General features: G+C 41.6%; 1 protein-coding gene across 1 annotated transcript in view; it reads left to right on the top strand.

The window, feature by feature from the left end:
• loxhd1b (lipoxygenase homology PLAT domains 1b) overlaps positions 1-21032 on the top strand; it is a 51228-nt gene extending 30196 nt beyond the window's left edge. The window contains exons 23-42 of the mRNA XM_061260532.1: positions 90-235; positions 554-658; positions 1018-1146; positions 3793-3957; positions 4492-4673; positions 5044-5160; positions 6755-6917; positions 7496-7650; positions 9255-9464; positions 9660-9771; positions 10463-10671; positions 12644-12829; positions 13447-13574; positions 13880-13997; positions 14138-14315; positions 17071-17256; positions 17773-17943; positions 19140-19278; positions 19585-19740; positions 20552-21032. Of these exons, the coding sequence (XP_061116516.1) occupies positions 90-235; positions 554-658; positions 1018-1146; positions 3793-3957; positions 4492-4673; positions 5044-5160; positions 6755-6917; positions 7496-7650; positions 9255-9464; positions 9660-9771; positions 10463-10671; positions 12644-12829; positions 13447-13574; positions 13880-13997; positions 14138-14315; positions 17071-17256; positions 17773-17943; positions 19140-19278; positions 19585-19740; positions 20552-21032 (3436 nt within the window). The remainder of the gene's footprint in view (positions 1-89; positions 236-553; positions 659-1017; positions 1147-3792; positions 3958-4491; positions 4674-5043; positions 5161-6754; positions 6918-7495; positions 7651-9254; positions 9465-9659; positions 9772-10462; positions 10672-12643; positions 12830-13446; positions 13575-13879; positions 13998-14137; positions 14316-17070; positions 17257-17772; positions 17944-19139; positions 19279-19584; positions 19741-20551) is intronic.
• The last annotated feature ends 1576 nt before the right edge of the window (positions 21033-22608 follow it).

Here is a 22608-nt window from a genome sequence, read left to right as displayed (position 1 = left end):
TGAAGACTACGGTCTTAAAGCATTATGCCACGCATATGCACAGTAAAAGATTATTAGAGTTAAATGGCTGTGACTCTTCCCCTGTGTAGTTATTACTTTCCCTGCCAGCGCTGGCTGGCTGTCGATGAGGACGATGGCCAGATCGCCAGGGAGCTGGTCCCAGTGGATGAGGCCTTCATGAAGAAAGACGACGACGAGGAGGGCACAAGTGCCACACTGGGGCTGGAGCAGAAGGGTGAGAAAGGGGTGGCAGACAGGGCAGGTCCGCCATTTTACAACCATGGTCCGCCATTTTACAACCATGGTCCACCATTTTACAACCATGGTCCACCATTTCACATCCATGGTCCACCATTTCACAACCATGGAAACCAAAGGAACAGTTTGTTTGGTTTTAGTCACTTAGAGAATATAGTTTATAAATACATACTTTCAAAATTACATTTTACAGTATTTCTGTTTTTTAATTTCAAAGAGGTAACCATACATTTGTGCACTTTATTTCCATATATTGCATATAATTGTAAGTTGTGATTATTTCCCATTTTTACAGCCATGTCACGAACCTATTCACTCAGAATTAAGACAGGTGATAAGAAATATTCTGGAACAGATGCCAATGTGTTTGCTGTTCTCTTTGGAGAAAATGATGACACAGGTATGGTATAAGCAAGAGGTATGGAATATAGCAATACAAAAATGAAAAATGAGGTATTGAGATTTATTTTCTCAATGATTGATCAAGTGAAGAAAGCAATTTGTAAAATATTAATATTTGCTCTCTTATTTTGTGAATTTATTATTTAGTTTAATTTTAGTTCTGCATAATCTAAAACAGCATTTACTAATTTAGTAATTGGGTAAATCAATGTATAATAATTTCTACCTTTTAACATTACAAATCTGAACCCTGTGGTTGTAGGACAGCATGACATATTTGCAAAGACTAATATTTTTTTTATAAATGTCTTAGATTCCTCTCAGTGAGATTTGTCTTTGAAAACCCCCTCCCTATAGGAATAATAAACCTGAGGGCCTGCAAGTCACACAAGAATAAGTTTGAGCAGGCGATGATCGATGAGTTCACAGTGGAGGCGGTGGACATTGGTACATTGAACAAATTACGCATCGGACATGACAACTCAGGTGAGCTGGCAGTTCATAGATCGGTCCACACAAACACATGGAATAGTTCAGGCATAGTTCAGTCTGAGTTCAGCTTGTATATACAGTATGTCTGTGATTCCAAATGATCTACAATGGCAAGCATATAACCCTGTGCATTAAATCTATCCAAAGCACTCGCTAAATGTTGGAAAGATCTGTGAGACTCAAGGCTGTATACAAGTAATTGCAAGATATTTTCAGACATGCATTAGCCATGCATTAAGAGATTATACTTTGTGCAAAAGCAAACTTGAAGTACATTACAGAGCAGACCCATTAGTTTAGAGTGAGGAGACTGAAGGCCAGGAATATTCATCAACATGCCGAAAATGCTGACAAAGGCTGATAAACAGCCTAATCACTATTGATATGAACACAATTTGGAAATAAAGATCGGAGGAGGAGATTAATGGCATGGCATCTGCTTGGGCCAACAGTCTGCAACCCTGGTCCAGGAGAGCCACAGGCTCTGCTGGTTTTCAATCAATCAATCAATCAATCAATCAATCAATCAATCAATCAATCAATCTTTATTTGTTCAGCGCTTTTAACTCAGAGGCTTTGTCACAAAGCAAAGAGTATGTCTAGGTCAGGGGTCGGCAACCCTGGTCCTGGAGAGCCGCAGGGTGTGCTGGCTTTCGTTGTTACTTGGCATTAATTGATCAATGAAAGCCGTTGATTACACAGTTAACTCACCTCACCTGGGGCCTCATTTATAAAACTGTGCGTAGGATTCACGTCAAAAGGCTGCGTACGCATGAAACCCAGGACGGGCGTACACACAAAAATATTCTGATTTATAAAACAGTGCACACGCACGTCCCATGCCAGTTTTCCTTTATAAGTCACAATCAACTCTAAATGTGGCGTACCTTTGCCAGCTTCATGTCCCGCCCACAGTTGCCTATAAATAGGCAGTGAAACACCCCTAATGAATATGCATTTCACAAAGACGACAATGGCAAACACTGAAAAGAAGGCCAAGAAAAGGGATTTCAGCCATTTGATTGCCTCTGAAAAGCTACAGGTGTGGGAATTATCCTGATTGATTGTAAATGACAGTTACAAAATTAAGAGACAAAACGAACAAAAATCCATAACAATAAACACATTATAAAACATAATATATGAATATGATAACAATATATGAAACTATGCACTCCTATCTGCCCGACTGACGCATTGTAAACGGCATCAGTGCAGCGTAATTTGTCCAACTGTTCACCATATTATTTATGAGAATACATTTAATAACATGAAGTATTGTTTAACAATTCGTCTACATATTTGAGGGATTCTTTTACAACAACATCTCCGTTTATATTTATCATCCTAAATCATATTTTTTGGGCACTCCAGGGAACATCAATCAAACAGCTGTTTGTTTATTCGTTGTAGGAGAGGCTTTTATCCGTTTTTGCAAATTAACTCTTCATATATGATACGTGAGAGGTAATATTTCAATTTATTTTACACCGTGGTATCAATTTCACACCATTTCTCGCGTTTCATCCCATTGCCATCGGAGTCGCAGTTTCTCATTTCTCCCGTTAATGTGCATACGCATGGGTCAGAGTTTCCGTGGAGGACCGCACATTTTCCTGTCAAGTTCGTTTTTTATAAATGCCAAAGTTTGCTTAGAAAGTGGCGTACGCATTCTTTTGTGCATACGCAACGTTTATAAATGAGGGCCCTGGTTTCTTGGATCTGAATCGGTTGCTTATTTTAAGGTGGAGACAAAAGCCAGCACACCCTGCGGCTCTCCAGGACCAGGGTTGCCGACCCCTGGTCTAGGTCAACAGTGAAAAAAGAAAAAACTCCCTGGCTAACAGGAAGAAACCTTGAGCAGTACCTGACTCAGTGGGGGAACCCACCTGCCCCTGGTTGACACTGGTTTGTTCTACAAATGTTGTAAATATAAACAGAGGAATTGTAGTTCATACATGTCCGATCCGAATGAATTAAGTCCAAGTGGAGATGACTCCGGTCATGTAGAGGGATGGCAGGAACTATTATGGGTGGCACTGTCAGGCAGGGGGACAGGCTTGGTGCTGCAAAGCCTGTTCTTCGTTGTTACTCTGGACTTATAGATCAATTAGAGCAGATAATTAGCTCAGTTAACTCACCTCACCTGATTACTTAGGTCTGAATTGGGTGATTTTAAGATGAAAACAAAAACCAGCAGAGCTTGTGGCTGTCCAGGACCATGGCTTGGCTATTCAATCTTCCTGCTGGGACCCCTCACTTTTCTCCCTTTCATGAGACCTCTGATTAACTTACCTTACCCCTTACCCAGATTAACCGGCCCTCACCCTGATTAACCATACCTTACCCCTTACCCCTTACTCTGATTAACCATACCTTACCCCTTACCCCTTACCCTGATTAACCATACCTTACCCCTTACTCTAATTAACCGTGCATTACCCTTTACCCTGATTAACTGCCCCTTACCCTGATTAACCATACCTTACCCCTTACTCTGATTAACTGTACATTACCTGTTACCCTGATTAACCGTACCTTACCCCTTACCCTGATTAACCGTACCTTACCCCTTAGCTGATTAACCGTACCTTACCCCTTAGCTGATTAACCATACCTTACTCACTTACTCCGTTTAAGGGGGATCCTCTGGCTGGTTTCTGGACTGGGTGGAGATCGATGCCCCCTCCATGGGGGAGAAACTGCGCTTCCCCTGCGGCCGTTGGCTGGACAAGGCGGAGGACGACGGGCTGATTGTCAGAGACCTGTACCCTGCTGATCTGCAGACTGAGCTGTATACCCCATGTGAGACCCCCCTCCCCCCTTACCCCTGTACCAAATCTGAACCATAATACTATAAGGTATATTAGCTTTCGTAGAGCTAAAATGGGCTCATATTCGGGCCTGCTTCCTTCCCATGTGATGAATTGGATGCTGACGACATAGTCCTTTGGTACAAAATTTTATACTTTAGAATACTGGAAGTATACATTTATATCAAATTTTATATCAAGTATGCTAAGTACACTATATTTTCACATGGGATGCATTTAAGAACCGCCATATGTTAATATTTAAATCACTCACTAAAATGTTGATGGCCAAGCCCGTTCCTGACAGAATCAGACATATTTGATTGAGATCTCTTTAGCTTTACGTAGGTTTCTGACCTTGTTTTGGAAGCTCTCCTATCTCTTCTTTCATGCCTCAATAATGTTTAGGTGTCGCTTGGTAGCTTCTACTTCTGATGCCTGTCATAGGCTTTGCATAACTCGCCAATCTATGCTTTCAAAAGTTTGAAGAAATGAAATGAAAAGAACCTTTGGCTTATTCTTGCAGTTGTACCTTATGAGATTACCACGGTTACGAGTGATATCTTCGGCGCTGGGACCGACGCGGACGTGTTCATAGTGCTTTACGGACGGAAGGGATTCTGCACCCAGCAGAAGTATCTGTGTGTGAACAAACGGGAGAGGCGTCTGTTTTTCGAGAGAAACTCTGAAGACAAGTTCATTGTGGAGGTGAATGAATGCTTACACCTTGAAACACAGTTAAACCATAAATTACAATATTAATGTGTGGACTTTCTTAAACCATAATAAAAACATTAATTCATGAGAACAAAACCCATTAGCTATTATAATATAAGAACAAACACAGTTTTCCTAGATTCTTAGGTAGTTTTAGTTCAACTCAGTGACAGGCAGCTCATTATTGATTCTCAGGTTAAAAAATTCAGGGTAAAGAATTTAAATAAAAACTCAGGTTAACTTAATTTGTAGTATTTTGAAATTTCTGAAAACATATTGGTTGAAGACTAGACGTGAGTATAAAGTGTACGTATAAAGTTACAGTTGGGCCTTTTGTAACATATGCCTGTGTTGTCTCCAGCTGGCAGATGTGGGCGATGTGATAGAAAAGATCCGAATTGGACACGACAACCAGGGCACGAATCCCGGCTGGCATCTGGACCGAGTGGAAATTAGAAGGCTTCTGAGAAAGGGGAAGGTACTGCATATTCTACTGCCCCGGGTCAGGAAACATCAATGCAGGGCTGGGGGTGGCCAATGCCATGTGGTGAACAGACAGAGAAACTCAAAGGAAGGGTTGGCTTATTATTGGCCCTTTATTTGTCCAAAAATATAACAAAAGTTAATAAAAACAAAACGGTGCAAAACTGGCAACCCAAACAGAGAAGAAATCACAAAAATACTCGCCCAAAACTCAACTCATGCAGAAGGACATTGAACCGTCTCCCAAACCCAAACTGTCTTAACTGGAGGAGCCCAGGCCTCTTTTATAGCCTAATAATGAGGAAAGTGGCCACAGCTACAGTGATTATAATCCGTCTCCTGGTGGACAACACCTTACTCTTTCCCTTCTGCCACCACAATGACACAACCCGTTTTGCGCACTAGCCACTAGAGCTGTATGTTTTAATGAAATTAACAATGAAAGAACAAATAATAATAATAACGCTAGCCAAATGCTTGCCATTCTGAAAAGGCTCGGAGATGATTGATTACAAATATATAGCGACGGAAAACAGGATATGCTCTAATTAAGAAGTTCATTGCAACTCTAATGACAGATGTTTACTAGAGTCAAACCCAAATTGGTGCGTAAATTATTTAGAGGAGATAAGGTATCTCACTTAGCTCCCGCTAATTATAGCTGAGGGGCTATGGATGTCAGGTCATCATCGTAAATGATAATTTGTTCTCAATTGACCCCCCTGGTTAAATAAGGGCTTATGTAATTAGAAAATAAGTACTGATACAGCCCTCTGTAGAATAAATTAGATTTTTATTTACTTAACCTGAGGGAAATTTAAGCAATATGAGGCTAATTAGATTTGGACTTTTTGGTGTAAGCAGCACGGTGCCAAATGCAGAATAAACTGTGCCTCTTTGGCATTTCCTGATTTAATTGGACTTGTCACCACTTACCCCTAGCTGCCAAAAATTGAGCCTAAATGTGTATTCAACACTGATTGTGTCAAATACATAACGTGGAGTGGTTAGGCCAATCAGAGTCCAGTGTGCCTTGAGCTTACTAAGTCAGTCACACAATGAAAAATAGCAGGAGACAGAAGAAAATTGCATAAGCATTGTCTGAGGCTATTTCAATGATTCTGCTAAGCCAAATTAACATCAAGATGAACAGCAAAAAATATTTTGTCATACGTGCATTCGCAGCAGTTTCCTGGTTTATTGCATTTCTTGCATGGGGTTCTTGCATTTATTGAACCAAAAACAGTTAAAAGCAAGCCATTGTATCTGAGTTGAGCATTATATGTTATATGATTATATGAATATTACAGCCTACACTTTCTTCCTGAGATTGCTCAGTGAACTGGTCTCCTCACCACCATCTGCACCATCTTCCCCCTCTGCACAAGGGGTCTGACGCACATTGCTGAGTGAACTGGTCACCTCTGTGCTCTTGTGAAAAGGGTCTGAAACCACCATCTTCTCCTCTGCACTCTTCTGAAAGGGGTTTGACGCTCATTGCTGAGTGAACTGGTCTCCTCTGCACTCTTCTGAAAGGGGTTTAATGCTCATTGCTGAGTGAACTGGTCTCCTCTGGTCTCGTCTGACAGGGGTCTGAGACCACCATCTTCCCCTGCGAGCGGTGGCTGGCGAAATCAGAGGATGACGGGGAGACGGTGAGGGAGCTGGTGCCGTCCGACATCATCCAGGAGAAGCTGCTGAGGGACGGGACCCTGAAGCACACGGAGACGGAGGTCGAGGACGCCCTGGAGAGTAGGTCACTCTGCCGATACACAGAGCTACTGCTTTCATGCGTTTTATGCAAATCTGAGCTAATGGCTGTTATGTACTGGATCCATGCATGATGAAAATGATCACTTTTTTCAAAATGTTTAATGTCCGAGACGTTCATGATTTACCTTTTTCTTTTACCCTGTGAACGAGTTTTCAATTGAACTTTAAGTCAGTGGTCTTGTTGCCACGGAGGGCTGGATGTGTGCAGGTCATTACAACCAATTAATGCTGCCTTAATTAATTCCAATTACTCATTAAGCCATATGTATTTAACTGTAGTAAAGCATAGAATATAAGCAACAGTGGATAATTAGACAACACAAATAATACATTTGACTTTATACACATTATGTGCAAACCTACTTCCCTAACTCAGCAAATAATTGATCTGATTATATATTCTTTTAAACAATGTAAACAGCCCTCTATGGCACTGAGTTTTAGACCACTGGTTTAAAAGCAACCAGTTATGTGTTCACTCTCATTAATATCATTATTATTGACACTGAACTCCACTATCGTGCACAAACACAAACAACGTACGTGTTTCCACTCAGCTCACACATACAAGGTGACTGTAACAACGGGCACTGAGTCAGGGGCCGGCACCGATGCCAACGTGTTCCTCACCATCTACGGAAATATGGGAGACACGGGGGACCGCAAGCTCAGCAAGTCAGAGACCAACAAAAACAAGTTCGAGAGAGGAGCGGTAAGTCTCATGATATTTCTCACAGTGTTCTGTTTGAAGAAATGTAATACTGGATAGTATTCTCTATGTGCTGACCATTGAGTCGTTGCTGCTCCCTTTATCTTGAGAATGCTGGAATGTGTTTGGTGTTTGTCTGTGACAAATCTACCTTTGCCTGTCATGAGATTGTCAGAAAGGATGGTTTGGTTGTGTTCTTATCAATTAAATGTGAACTGATCAATACAACTTTTCTAACAACACATTTTTCTTTTAAACTAGTCTGGTACTGTGTCACTGCTTACACGTGTACAAGAAGGGGCACTTGATGAATTCTGAGGTCTGACTGCCCCTGTAGAGAGACAGTGTGTGCTCCAGGAGATTCTGATCTCTGAGATAGCAACATCCTGTGGTCGTGAAGTCAAGCTCTAAAGTGTTCACTGGAAGGACGTCATACTCTATACAGCAAAACAATCAGTGTTGAATCAAGTACTTACACTCAGGGAGCACTGTATTATGTATTCATCAGACTTATTTTTTTGATGTCTTCTGCTGCTGTAGCCTATTCACTTAGAGGTTTGACGTTGTGTGTTCAGAGATTCTTTTCTGCATACCACTGTTGTAATTCTGGTTATTTGCGTTACTGTCACCTTCCTGTCGGATTTGACCAGTCTGGCCCTTCTCCTCTGACCTCTCATTAATAACTGGATGCTTTTTGTTTTTCACACTACTCTCTGCAGACTGTTTCTGAGATACTCAAATCACCCTGTCTGGCACCAACAATCATTCCAAGGTCAAAGTCACTTAGATCACATTTCTTCCCCATTCGGACTAAAAAACAGCCGAACCTCTTGACCACATCTGCATATTTGTATGCATTTAGCTACCACATGGTTGGCTGAGTAAATGTTTGCATTAACAAGCTGGTGTACAGGTCTACCTAATAAAGTGGTCACTGAATGTACCGTCCCTGTTGGAATTAACACTGGATATTTTACTGTGCATGTGGGAATGGCAGATTCTCACTCTCCCCCCTCCTTTCAACCTCACAGTCTGGCTCTGGCTCGTAGCTGCCAATTTTAAAAACGCATGCCATTTCCGTATGATTTTACCAGGACACTGGGGACTAAAAGGCGGACTATAGCAAAACAGCAAAATGATTATGTGTGCTGCAGTGTGAGGATGAATTCTCTTGGTGCCAGAGTCAAGCTGGGACGGCATTCATTGGCTTCTGACTCGAGGAGTCCCTCTCCCTCTCTCTGCCTCAAGAGTGAGCAGCCGTTCGGCAGCTGTGCTGTTCCTTTTCCAATCCACATTTCTACACTAGTGGGGTGCCTCGAAGGAATGCTGCATTAAAGGAAGCGGATAACACAGGAGGAATCATGATTAATGCAATGTAATGTAATGGGTTCAGGAATATAATAATAATATAATTGTGTCTCAGGCCTAGGAATTTAAGCCCTGTCTGTAGTAGCTGTCCTTTCAAAGTATGAAACAGTGAGACTGTAAATGTTGTTTTGGAAAACATACACACATTTCTATTTCATGTGGGGATTTTGTTTCATTCATCTTGCATTGTCTGAAGTAAGCGTCTAGTGCTGAACTAAAGAGCTGCTCCTTTCTCCCAGGTGGACAAATTCAGCATAGAAGCAGTGGACTTGGGCGAGATCTTCAAGATCAAGATTCGCCATGACAACACCATGATCGGGGCCGACTGGTACCTTGATCAGGTGGAGATCGTCGACATGGAAACGGACGAGATTTACCTGTTCCTGTGTGAGCGCTGGCTCTCCAAAAAGAAGGAGGATCGACGGATTGAGAGAATTTTCTTTGTCAAGGTATTGCGGTGGGGGCCATTTTGCTGTACAGTCTGGATTGTTTGTAATGAACAGATTTCTCAAGGTTTCAACATATTTCAACATCAAGAAATATCTGAAATATCTGAACCTCAGCTTGGACAAGTGACGTCCAACGTAACACAGATGTCCTTCTTAATGGGAACTGACTCAAAACTTTCTTCTTTTTTTTTGAAGGGTTATGAAGGAGATAGGAATAACTTGAGTGCAAAGAAGACAATGAAGAGTTTAGACAACAACATGAACAAGAAGAAGAAGAAGAAGGAGGAGGTCATCGAGGAAGGCCCCAGTACTGATCCTGCGCCTGCACTTTTCAACACATATTTAACATCATCAGGAATCACTACTTCCTCAAAACCCAAGCACTGTTAGCGGTCAGCTTGTTGTAGCTATTGCGTTTGATGCTTCAATTGTAAATGCAGAGCCAGTTATAAGTATTAAAACACAAAAACCACTGGTCTCAAACTCATTGCCCCGGTGGGCCATGTGTATGCAGGTTTTCAACCCAACAAATTAATGCTGCCTTAATTGATTCCAAACACTCATTCAGCCATGTGTATGCACTGCATTAAGTACATAATATAAGTAACAGTTGTTATTTAGACAATTCAAATAACACATTACAGTTTATATACAGTACATTATGTGCAAATCTACCGCCTAACTCAACAAATAATTATATTATATAATCAAGATCTGAGGCTGGATAAAAACCAGCAGACACACAGGCACTGAGTTTGAGACCACAGATTTATATGAAACCAGTTATGTCTTCACTCTCATTAATATCATTATTATTGACACTGAACTACGCTATAGAGTATATCTGCGCTTATGTCTCCCTTCAGTACTGTATAAAAACCAGCATATACACAAACCTCCATGACACTCCGTGGAGTTGTAGACCACTGACATGCACTGTACTGGCTGATCATCGGCCCCGCGGGATAACTCATCGATGACGTCCGTGATTTGTCTAGCCATCCCGTACCACATCACTGTGTCCACGGGGATGGAGCGGGACGCCGGCACGGCGAGCCGCGTCTACGTCATCATCATCGGGCCCAGCCCGGTGGAGACCGAGCGTCTCTGGCTGGAGCTGCCGGACGGGAAGAAGTGCTTCCGCGCCGGAACCATGGAGAACTTCCAGTGCTACGGCACCGACGTTGGGGAGATCAAGAAAGTGGAGGTCAGTGTGGTAGAGAATGGAGGAAGCTTTCCTCTAGCTGTTTGCGTATAGCGGAAGGGAGATTATGATTTATATGATTATTATAGTCATTCATTATAGTCATTATAATTTTTAATGAAGATGAAAAAGCATCAATAATGGTTCAAGTAAGTGGGGGAATGTGCTTTCCTGTTTTATATCAGTCATTTTTCTGAAAGCATTTGTTATATTATGTTGGTTTTTATATCTGAACCAGTAGCCTATAAGGATGCACCAAGGAAAATAGCCCTTTACTTACTCTAGGGATTTTAGTGTTTGTTGTACATGAACCCAATAGCTTGACTACTAAGCACTTTATACAGAACAATTGCTAACGCAGATGTATGAACAAGGACACTATGCCAACATGAGTACAAAACAGTGGCACAGAATAATCTGGGTTTTAGTGCCCCAATTACATGCAGCTGAAAAATTAAATCAATGAAGTCATTTGAGAGCTGTTACATGCACCTGGAGAATCCCACTTTATTTGTGAGCTTTTTCCTATAACTGATTATTTCACATACAGAGGTGACTTAATTTATCAGTTCAGGCTCCCTTAGTTCCTCTGAAAACCTCCCCAAACTCACATTTAAATTCAAGTGACACCCATGACTATCCTCTTATGGAGAAAAAATAACATTTTATATGGAAACCATTCCATTGTTGAAACACAATATTCCACCAGGATGTGAGGTTCAAACAACATCTGGAGAGGTTAAAGTATTTGTTGCTTAAAGAGGACAATCTCAAGTCAGCAGAATCCGTAAATCCGCACCTTCATAGCCTCTTAGAAATAATGCCGAACAAAGGAAACTGAAACGGCATAAATCGGAAGCAGAGAAAACAGCCGTGGGTAGAATAAGAAAGAAAATCAAATGTCAAATATAGGTTTATTAATCATAAAGTCGTTAAAAAAAAAGTTTGTGTAAAGGAGAAACTTTTGCTTTCTTCACTTCCCTGAAAGAACAGGTTAGATGTGACGGCTAGCTCACATAAAGGCTGCGGTTGCTTAATATACTTCAAGCGTGGGCACCAGGTATTTATAGAGCCACAGGAGGTGGTGCTCCTGAGTGACTGAGTGAATGTGAGTGATTTGCAGCTTTCATATGTGCCTGTTGTCAAAGAGCCTCGTCGAGCCGGGGGTTTTGCACGCCCACACATAGCTGCAGTGCCTTGCGTCACAGCCTGCAGGAAACCCCTGTCAATCTCCGCCTGTGTGGGGGAGGTGATCTGCGGAGAACCGGCAGCCACGGTGCCTTTTCGTTGGTACCCGTCTCTGCTCCGTTCACTCCCAGGGTGTGGGAGGTCTGGTTGGCCCTTGTTCTCTCTGAAAGGATTTGGAAAGCCTCCAGGATGAGAATAATGGAGAGTCAACCAAGCTTTTGCTTTTGTGTTGTTCTTTTCCTGGCAACGTTTCAGCAGGGTGTCAAAGGTATCTTCGTGGCTGTCTGGGAAAAAGGGTAGGGTAATTTCGACTGTGAATTCCCAGACGGTCTGAGCGCTGTGTTTGTCACATCGCTGTATCAGACAGTGGATGCATATCGTTGATCTGATAGCCTGGTGGGCGGTGGTTAAGAGGTGCTGGTGTAATAATGTGGCTACTACAGCATAATTGTGACCAATACTGTCTGCTCAAGAGAGCGGTATAATACCACAGGGGTAGCAGTATTGTATCCTATTTCATTGAATTGAGAGAGATTGAAAGATTTTTTGCTCAGTCAAAATATCTGTTGATGGCGTGTTATGCACCTTACATTGTCTGTAATCACACAGCGAGTCAACTACTGATGGTGCACCAGACTCAATCATCCCATTTGTTGTTCCTCAGGGGTTTGTTTTTAGATCCTCAACAAAACAAAAATGTTTGTTGCTGTCGGTGGACGAGGACACCGGTGGGTGAAAGCCGACGTCGGCCTCCATTTTGTTTTGTAACTCTGGGATTTCCTTTCAGCTTGGGCACGACGGGGCCACGCCTGAAAGCTGCTGGCTGGTAGACGAGCTGTCTGTCGCCGCGCCCACCAAAGGGGTGGAGTTTGTCTTCCAGTGCAAGTGCTGGTTGGCCAAAGATCGCGGCGACGGTCTCACGGCGAGGGTGTTCAACGTGCTGGACGCGGACTGTATTGGCATTGCACACAAGGTGAGGGAGATGTAATCCTACACACACAGCCTGTTCAGCGACGAGCCAGGTTTCCTATGTAGTTCATCCATAATTCACTGTGGTATCACCTGAGTGAGCACTGACGCATGACTTGAATCCCTCCTCCTCAAACACTGCAGTTCATGTAACCCTGTTCCTAAGTTCCAATAAGTTGTTTTTTGCTTTCTAATGGGAAATTATTTATTCACATTTTACATTGAAGTGATGCTCATTCCAGTCCCTAATTAAAATCATTTCATGACACAAATTTAATTACCTTTTTCTTAGATACGCAACTCCACTTCAAACTAAGGCTTCTATTGTTCAGCTGTTCATTTGGGGAAACTGCTGCCTTTATGCTAAAAAGTTTAATTTTGTCAAAAATATGTCCCTGACACTTTGAGAAAGGCTTTGAACATTAAAAAAAATACAATCCCTGCCACCTGTATGCCAATTAATACTTGTTCTTGTGCTTCTCATTACTTCTTGCAATATTCTGCATACTATTAATCAGTCAGATTTAGTATTATGAAATGAACAGTGTATTGTGACTGCAGTTAGCATTCTCAAGATAATGGTCCAGAGGAATATCTTCAGAATCTCGCTTCCTTTTCCAGATCATCTATGAGGTCACTGTTGCTACGGGTGACGTTCAGAATGCGGGCACTGACACCAAGATCTACATCACGGTCTTTGGAGCCAATGGGACCACAGAGGAAATTCTACTGGAGAAAATGGCGGACAGGTGCCCAGCTCCAGTACATTTCATTCCACCGGAGTAAACAATGACTCTGAAAGGGATGCAGCATGGACAAATGTCTCTCAGGGATCTTTACAGATTAAACAAACATTAAAATGCTATTTTTTGTGCATCTATCATATTTCCAGCGAATTACTTTTACAAAGAAATTGTAGCTGGAAATACTAAATGTGTTATGAGTTATTTTTTAATTCAGCAACTAATGCATATGTAAATGTATGCGAATATGCATAGATTTCCTGGGGGTCCGCTCAGCATGACAGAACTACTTTCATTTCCCTGCTTTGCAGGTTTGAGAGAGACCAGGAGGACACATTCAATTTGGAGATGGATGACATTGCTCCTTTGAAAAAGATGAGGGTTCGCATTGATGGGTCTGGAAGCCGTCCTGATTGGTTCCTGGACAAGGTTAGAACATTGAGTGTTTTGTTGCATAAAGAGTACGTGGGCTTCCCAGTAGGTACCCATCTAATCATCCGCTTGCTTTAATGTGGTGACCATGCTGTACTAACAGCAGTTGGTGTGATTTCGGCTGCTGTGACCCCCAGATGATCATGAGGAACATGACCACAGAAGAGGTGTGCGTGTTCACCTACGAGCAGTGGCTCTCCAAAACGAAAGGGCCCAAAAGGACCAAGATCTGCGAACTGGCTGCCGTGGTGGACGAGGAGGAGATGGTGGAGACCACAACGTACACCATCAACGTGAAGACCAGTGACGTTGGAGGTCAGTGCTGCATGGAGACGGGTCTGATGTTTCGCCATTCAGGCCTGCTTTCACGGCAGTGAATCGAAACATCGATAGAATGTCCATTGTTTACTTACAGTTTCTCTGGAATTATCTTTTTTTTTCCGTTATGCCATTGCATACTTGTAAAAAAGTACTTGTACATAGGAATACTTTTATCTATGTTTTGTATAGGCTCTCTGGAACAGGATCAGCCCAACTATGAGGTTCTCTGGCCTGTGTACCAGTAAAGTAGTCACATCTTATAGGCAATGCCCCTCTGCATACAGTTGAGTCAGTTGGGAGAATGGTATTGCAGTGATGATTTTAAGGAATTAAATTAATTTGAAGGTTTCCAACAGTCTATAGCTTGTACGGCTTGCATAAAACATCACACATTTTTTCACCTGTGTAAGCAAACCATGATTTTGAGTGAATATTTCTGAGGAGGACAGTGAAAATGCGTTGACATTAGAGGGCATTTTCAGTGACTTGTCCCCATTTTATATTGGTGAGCATGTATCTACATTCTCAAAATATTTTATGATTATCCAATATGCATATTGTAGTAGATACGGTGCAGGCTTGCTTTTGAATAATAAATGGCATGTGAAATTGTTGGGATGCTTAACTTGTTGATGATGGTTTTGGCAAATATGTCAATCAACGGACCTCAGTCTATATATTAGTATACTATACTATACTGTAGTATGTGTGGACCTGCTGCTGCCAGAGGGGAGAACACAGAGAGGAGGGCTGAGATGGGGAAGAACTTTTTTCAGGTGTATTTCTGGAAACTTCTTCCAGAATAATTTTAGGATATAATATATAGTATTTTAGACCTCATAAATTGGCGTAATTGTACATACCTATAATATAATTTAGTTACCATGTGTCCTTTTGGAATCTCCAAATTGCCTTTTTGGAATCCTGCCTACACATAGCTTAGAAAAAGCAATGCAAAATGCAATGGTGATCTTGTCATCAGATTTGAAAGGGGATTTGTCCAGTGTTGTGGCTGTTGTTGTTTGTGTTTCTAAGCATTTCAGTGTGTCCACTCAAACACAAAAAATATTTTAGGTGAAAAAAACAAGTCTTCCACTTCTACCGTGCTTGTCTAACTTTGTTTCTGTAATATTTGGAGTAATTCTGACTCTAGGATAACAGACTTCCAAGGCTTCCCTTTCAACCTTTACCTTTAGTCAAAAGGGTTGAAACATATTTTGGACATGTTGTTTTCAAGCTTCAAGAAAAGGGGGCAATACTTAAATGCCAGCACCTCTACTCACTGAATGCAATAAAGCACTAAAACTAGCAGTCTGTTGTCCTGGCCTTTCTCTCCAGTAAAAGCTCAGGGGACAATAAACTCAAGTTGCGGGGGTAAGAATTAATCAAACTTTTATTAAATAGAAGTTCTAGGGGCTTACAAGCTGATAAAGTATGTACTCTGTAAGAGTTTTACACAGCCAGAGGATTGTGGATTACTTGTTCTGTTATGCAGTCTTATTTGCAGCCTGGCTGACTTCAGGACATTATTGCAAATTTAAAGTAAACAAATATGGCAACAATACCATTTGTTATAAACAACAGCAGCAAAGGTAGATGAAAGGGAACAGTAATGAGAGCTCTGAAACCCTCAGCGATGATATAATGGAAAATGTCTGCCTTTGTAGCCAGCTTCCTATTTCCCACTTGAGACTCACAAGTCAAAACTTTAAGAACAACATTTGCTTGAAAATGATTTTGCATCACTGCGACTGTCATTTTGGTGAAACAAGAAATAATACAATACTAAACTCAAACAAGAACTAATACAATGATGAGGTATAAAACCAATGTAGCATACAATCAGGAATGTTTCATCAGCAACAAAACAATTATTTGAACAGCCATAAAAATTTGTATAAAAACGATAGGGTTTATACTTAATTTACAAGTAAATTAAAAGTTATAATGTTGGTTTTTCTTGTTAATAATTTTTCTAGTGTGTGAGATTAATGAGCCTAAATTTACTTTTTAATAACTGTGTCCATAAGTATTTGGACAGTGGTACAATGTCTGTTCTTTTGGCCCTGTAGTCCAACACATTGGATTTGAAATGAAACAATGAATATGAGGTTAAAGTGCTGACTGTCCCCTTTAATTTTAGGGCATTAAAGAATCAAAGTTAATCAACTTTACTAGTCTGTGTTTGTGTTTGTGTGTGTGTGTGTGTGTGTGTGTGTTCATGTAAACCTTTAACAGCAAACAGTCAAATAACTGTCTCTACTTGACTATCCAGCAGTCCCTTACTTGAAAGATTAATGACTTGCAACATGTGATTTTGGTTTAGTTCATGTGTTTCTGCTTTTTCCCAACTTTGATACACTTGTCTACAACTAAGACTGATTGCTCTTTAGCACTCCTAGCCAATTAGCTTTCATTCTAAGGGAAACAATCCAACAGAAATTGTAGCTAGAAAAGGTTTAGTTTATATGTCTTCAATTGTCCAGACTTTCAGTGTCAGACTGCGTCCCTGACCCAGCCTATTTAGTGGAAAATAGGATTACCTAATTTTGGATTACAGCAACAGACCTCCAAGACACAATTTCTATAAATTCAACCTGACAGAGCAGCCTTCCTTTGACTGTTTCGTCCCACTACGAGAGCCCCTTTGCATTTGACTGCTGCAGCCCATACTGCGGTGTGCAGATTATCTGAAAATAACGTTATTCATGTGCGTGTCTTTGTTTGTCCTTGTTTGCCCTTCCCACAGCGGCAGGCACAGATGCCAATGTGTCCCTCATCCTGTTTGGAGAAAACGGGGATACGGGAACCATGGCGCTGAAAGTGAGCGGCAACACCAACAAGTTCGAGCGCAAGCAGTTGGACGTTTTCCGCTTCCCCGAGATGCTTAGCCTGGGGGAGCTGTCCAAGCTTCGAGTGTGGCATGATAACAAAGGTGGGACAGACTCTCACAAAACGCTCATAACCTTCAACTGCATACGCGCTCATGCCTTGTACAGTCATGTGTTTCATCTAAAGTAGTGTTGTATGACCAGAGTTTTTCCAAAAACACCCACAGTGGAAGTCTTTCTGTACCATGGATGCATGTAACCATAAACATTGATTGATTAATTGTGGTTGACTTGGGTGTCCTATTAATGAATGCTGTGAATGGTGATATACACAGAAATGTCAAAAGACACCGAGGTAAAAAGCATCAGTGTTTCCTGTTTTTGTGTTGATCGATAGGTAAGGGCCAAGCAGATAAGCCCAAAGTTGATGTACTCTTTTCAAGAAAAAACAACAACAGCTATGTAAAGTGATGGATGAATAACTAAATAATTATATGCTTGAAGAAGCAGAAATATTTAACAGCACAGGCCACATACTAAATTAAGTAAATAGACGCTATCCATAAACTCAAAGTTACCAGAGCGGCAATGTAACACTTGTAACTGTTTCTGGACATTAGGTCTTGCCGCAGGTTGGCACTTGGAGTTCATCGACGTGAAGGACGAAGCTATGGACGAGACGTTCCGCTTCCCCTGCGACCGCTGGCTGGCCAAGAACGAGGACGACGGTCAGATCATGCGGGAGCTGCCCTGTGCCAACCATGACTTCCTGGACCTCAATGAGAAGACGAGTATGTCTCGTAGCTAGGATTCTAGCAGAGTGCTATCAAACACCGGGGATCGTTTACAGTTTACAATGTATTCAGTCATTTTCTAACGGGCGACATTATCTCAGGAGGTAAGAGTGGTTGTCTGGCAGTCGGAGGGTAGCCAGTTCAGTCCCCTGCCCTGGGTGTGTCGAAGTGTCATTGAGCAAGACACCCAGTTGCTCCCAATGAACTGGTTGGTGCCTTGCATGGCAAACAGTCACTGTTGGTGTGTGCGAATGGGTGAATGAGAGGCATCAATTGCAAAAGTGCTTTGGGTTAAAGCGCTATATAAATGCTTTCTAAATGAGTTTCTAAAACTCAAAATACATTTTGGGGTCAATACAACAGATTTTGATAGAGCAGGTCACGTATGTATGAACACTTCATTAGCAGCATCTTAATGTAATGTATTACTGAAACCTTTACTGAATTAAAGATTCCATGGGACAATTCACTATCCACAGTATGATTGTGTCCTCAATAGATTTATCCACAATATTGAAACATATTAGAAGATTTCATGAATGTTTGGCAGGCAGACATCCTCGAGAGTCTATATTGAAATGCAGTAAAAGAAACAGACAAGGTTGATTTAATGTGTTGGTCCCAGTAGTACTTTAAATATAGATTTGCCCAGCTCTTAAAAAGATCCTCACTAAGCTTTAAATCTGTCCAGAAAGACAGGGTCATGTCTTGTGCAATAAAAGACCTCTCAAGCAGAAATAACTGACAGACAGTCTGTTATTTCCGCTGACAGAAAATTCTCATAAGAAAATGGCCAAAGCCATCGGTACTGCCTGCCTACCAATACTTCGCTATAAATGAAGATAAATGTTGCATGAGGGACGGTATTGGTATCAGCGAGTACATTGTGAATTGACATTTTGAGAATAATTAAGCAACCATGTTGAAAGATTAAGTGTGTCTGTGTCAAAATACTGGAAGTTGATTGAACAAACACCTTCTGAGATGTTATAATTCTTGGCATCCACTCACTGTTTGTGTGTTTTCATGAACAGCCTTTGAACATCTGGCTCATCTGTCCTATTGTGACTTTATGAGGGATACAACTGTTGACAGTTAAAGTATGCGTGTTTTGAAGTTCAGGGGTTTATGTGCGAACTCTTCAAGCTGTATTACAATGCTGAAATGCATGTGTTCTGTATTTGCCTTCAAAGAATATGAAATTGCCACCACAACAGCCGACACAGCTGATGCGGATACAAAAGAGAATGTGTGGATTGTGCTGGAAGGGAGGAAGGCACGTTCGAAGGAATTTGTGATGGAAAATTCCTCAAAGAAAAAGAAGTTCCAACGGTATTTATTTATTTATCTTTCAGGCAACAATGGTTTCTTCTGTAAATGTTGAGGAATAAAGCGGATTGTTGAGGATATCACTGGAGATTTCACTAATTTCAGGGCTTTTTGTGATGTTTAATATGCTATATTTCCAACTTCTTGTTGTAATTTAATTCCAATTTAGCTAAATTAAATAAGAATGCTAGTTCCTAGACATTATAGAACATTGGTTATGAAATCACAGATTTGCGAAATGTGAATATTGCCGTGCCTGTTTTATATAATAATATAAAATATAATATATATTTTATTTCTTTCCAACAGTGGAGCTACAGACACATTTGAATTTTCTTGCAAAAATATTGGTGAAATCGCCAGTATCTGTCTGGGGCATGCTCCAAAAGATGGCAAGAAAGTGAAGACTGAATCATCCTGGCATGTGCTGGAGGTGGTTGTTACAGAGCAAGAGTTGGGAAACAAGTGAGTGAAGCTTGGGCAGATATACTTTATCAACAACGGGCCTCTGGAGTTAAATCACAATATTATCAACAGTACAGATCCGGGACAAGAACTGTTTGGGCCAATTCCTATGATATTTACTTTGTTTTGAACCTTGAGGTTCCCAGCATTTATCATTTTCCCATTTTGCTAGTGAAGCCTTGCTCATTTGTTGTTTCGTCTTCTCTTAAATTCCAGTTCTTGTGTTGTGCTCTGAAAGGCGCACAAAGGGATTCACAAGGTTCTTCCTTGATCAGATACAGTTGTTTGAGTGCCTTGTTGAAAGAACCTGTTTTCCTGAGCTGCCATGGCACACGGCTCATGGACCTTGATACAGGCCGGTCCTGCCAAAGCTGAGTTTGGCTAGATCACATGGAGCGGCATAATTGGCTTGCCGCCCCGAGGGCGGGGGGAGGACTCAGCAAAGGGGGGGGTTAGTGAGATTGCCGCGTACAACAGCACCCCGGGCGCCTCGGAATCACGGTCACGGGCGGGACAATGCAGCTTGGAGAAGTTCTGACGTTCTCAGGATTACCTGATCCATCCAGGCCATCGAGGGATGGGGAGTAGCCTGTGTATTCCTTGCTAACACATGGGCAGTTGGAATAGATAGGGTATAATTGGCTACAAAATTTGGAGAAAACTGTAAAAATCTCATTATTAATGAATTATTTGTTTTAAGTACCTGTTTTCACAACGCATGTAGAAATTACATTCAGTCCTTTTTTTTTTTGTTAAATTTTTCTATGGCATATTTCACTTTTTGACACCTCTTTCCACCGCACCCACCCAGGTTTATATTCCGCTGTGACGCGGAGATCCCTCTTTCGGCCAAGAAGGACGACGCCCTAACCTTCGAGTGCACCAAGTCCCAGGAGAGCTTCGCCAGCAAGGTCCGCAGCCTGGTCCCGGTCAAGTACGAGATCATCGTGGTCACGGCGGACCAGAAGGGGGCCGGCACCGACGCCAACGTCTTCATCACCATATACGGCTCCAACGGGGACTCCGGCAAGCGCGCTCTCCAGCAGAAGTTCCGCAACCTGTTCGAGCGCGGCCGCACCGACCGCTTCCTGCTGGAGATGCTGGACCTGGGCGAGCTGCAGAGGGTGAAGATGGAGCACGACAACTCCAGCTCCTCCTGCGGCTGGCTGCTGGAGCGGGTGGAGGTCACCAACACGGCCAACGGGGTGACCACCGTCTTCCTGTGCGGGAAGTGGCTGGACACGGAGCGGGCTGACGGACAGGTCCAGAGACTCATCTACCCCAAATACTGATCTACCCCAAATACTGATCTACCCCAAATACTGATTTACCCCAAATACTGATCTACCCTAAATACTGATTTACCCCAAATACTGATCTACCCCAAATACTGATTTACCCCAAATACTGATCTACCCCAAATACTGATCTACCCCAAGTACTGATCTACCCCAAATACTGATCTACCCCAAGTACTGATCTACCCCAAATACTGATCTACCCCACGTACTGATCTACCCCTACCCCAAATACTGATCTACCCCAAGTATTGATCTACCCCAAATACTGATCTACCCCGAATACTGATCTACCCCAAGTATTGATCTACCCAAAATACTGATCTACCCCAAGTACTGATCTACCCCAAATCCTGACCGCCTCTCTGCATCGGCCTTAGAGGCCAGCTGCATACCAGTTCAGACTTTGGTACTGCCCGCCAGAGAGCTTCTAAGATCAGTGTTTTGCTTTGTTTACTTTTTTATCTGCTGAAGGCCATGTTCCTTGGAATACCTTTTTTGAGTGAAATGTTCCTATATTTATTGTGGACGAACCAGTATGATTTTTGATGAAGTTTTTCAAGGTATTAAAAAAGAACTTGAGCATATAAAAAAATCAATTTCTGCTCCTGTAAGAAAGACTCATGTTTCCTGGAACTCATGGATGCTGGGCGTCTGTCAAAATGAGAAACACTGGCTCAGTAATAGCCTCATTAGTCCAGGACCACTGGGAAGTATTTTGATTGCATTCTATTGTTTGTAAGAGGACTTTTATTTTGAATTCCCATTTTGCTAAATTTTCTTCTTTGTGTGTTTTTTACATTGAATGCTCTCAAAGGAACCTGTTATGATTTAGGCCCATGTTTGTTTGCCTGATCATATACCCAGATGTGCCTTCACGTTTATCTGAACCCTGACTCCTGATTTTTGTCACAGGGAACAATATGGCTTAATGAGAAATTCTGCATGAATATGCTAATTGCACTTCAGTAGTTGATTGATGTATGGGATAATCTGATCTGTTTTACATAATTCATTTACACTAAGGTAGGAAAGGATTGGGAATTTTAAGATGTCATTACTGACCAAGAAACATAATTAAGTGAAATGTTCCTTTTTTACAAATAATTTCAAAATGTTCATATTGTCTTTATGGAGATTCACTCAGCAAGTGGAATCCTTATTTCATATAAATATTGTAAATATTTCAGTGTCCGGTTTACACTAAGGGTGAACTTAGATACAAATATTTGGTCTGCAGTATAATTTAGCCACAGCCCACAACTCAAATACTGTATATTTAATCATGAAGCTTTCACCTAATGCAAGTTTATCCCCACTCTATCAGGTATGTGACACATTTACACTCCGCCTGCTAATCCAAAACTAGAATGTAGATTATGTCAGTGAAATATGGGTCATCAGATGTCCTGGGTGAATAAATACTTGTGGTTAAATTAATGCAATAATGTGTTGAAGATCACCAATATTTATTAATATATTGTTGAAATTGCCTCCAAAGAGCCATGGAAACAATCATTATGAGTATCATTTAGTGTAACAATTCATTTGTTGGTTAAATATGATCACA

Source organism: Conger conger, chromosome 11 (assembly GCF_963514075.1).
Source record: "Conger conger chromosome 11, fConCon1.1, whole genome shotgun sequence".
NCBI lineage: Eukaryota > Metazoa > Chordata > Actinopteri > Anguilliformes > Congridae > Conger > Conger conger.
Note: the sequence above shows the minus strand (reverse complement) of the source record. Positions and strands in the feature narration are given on the sequence as shown.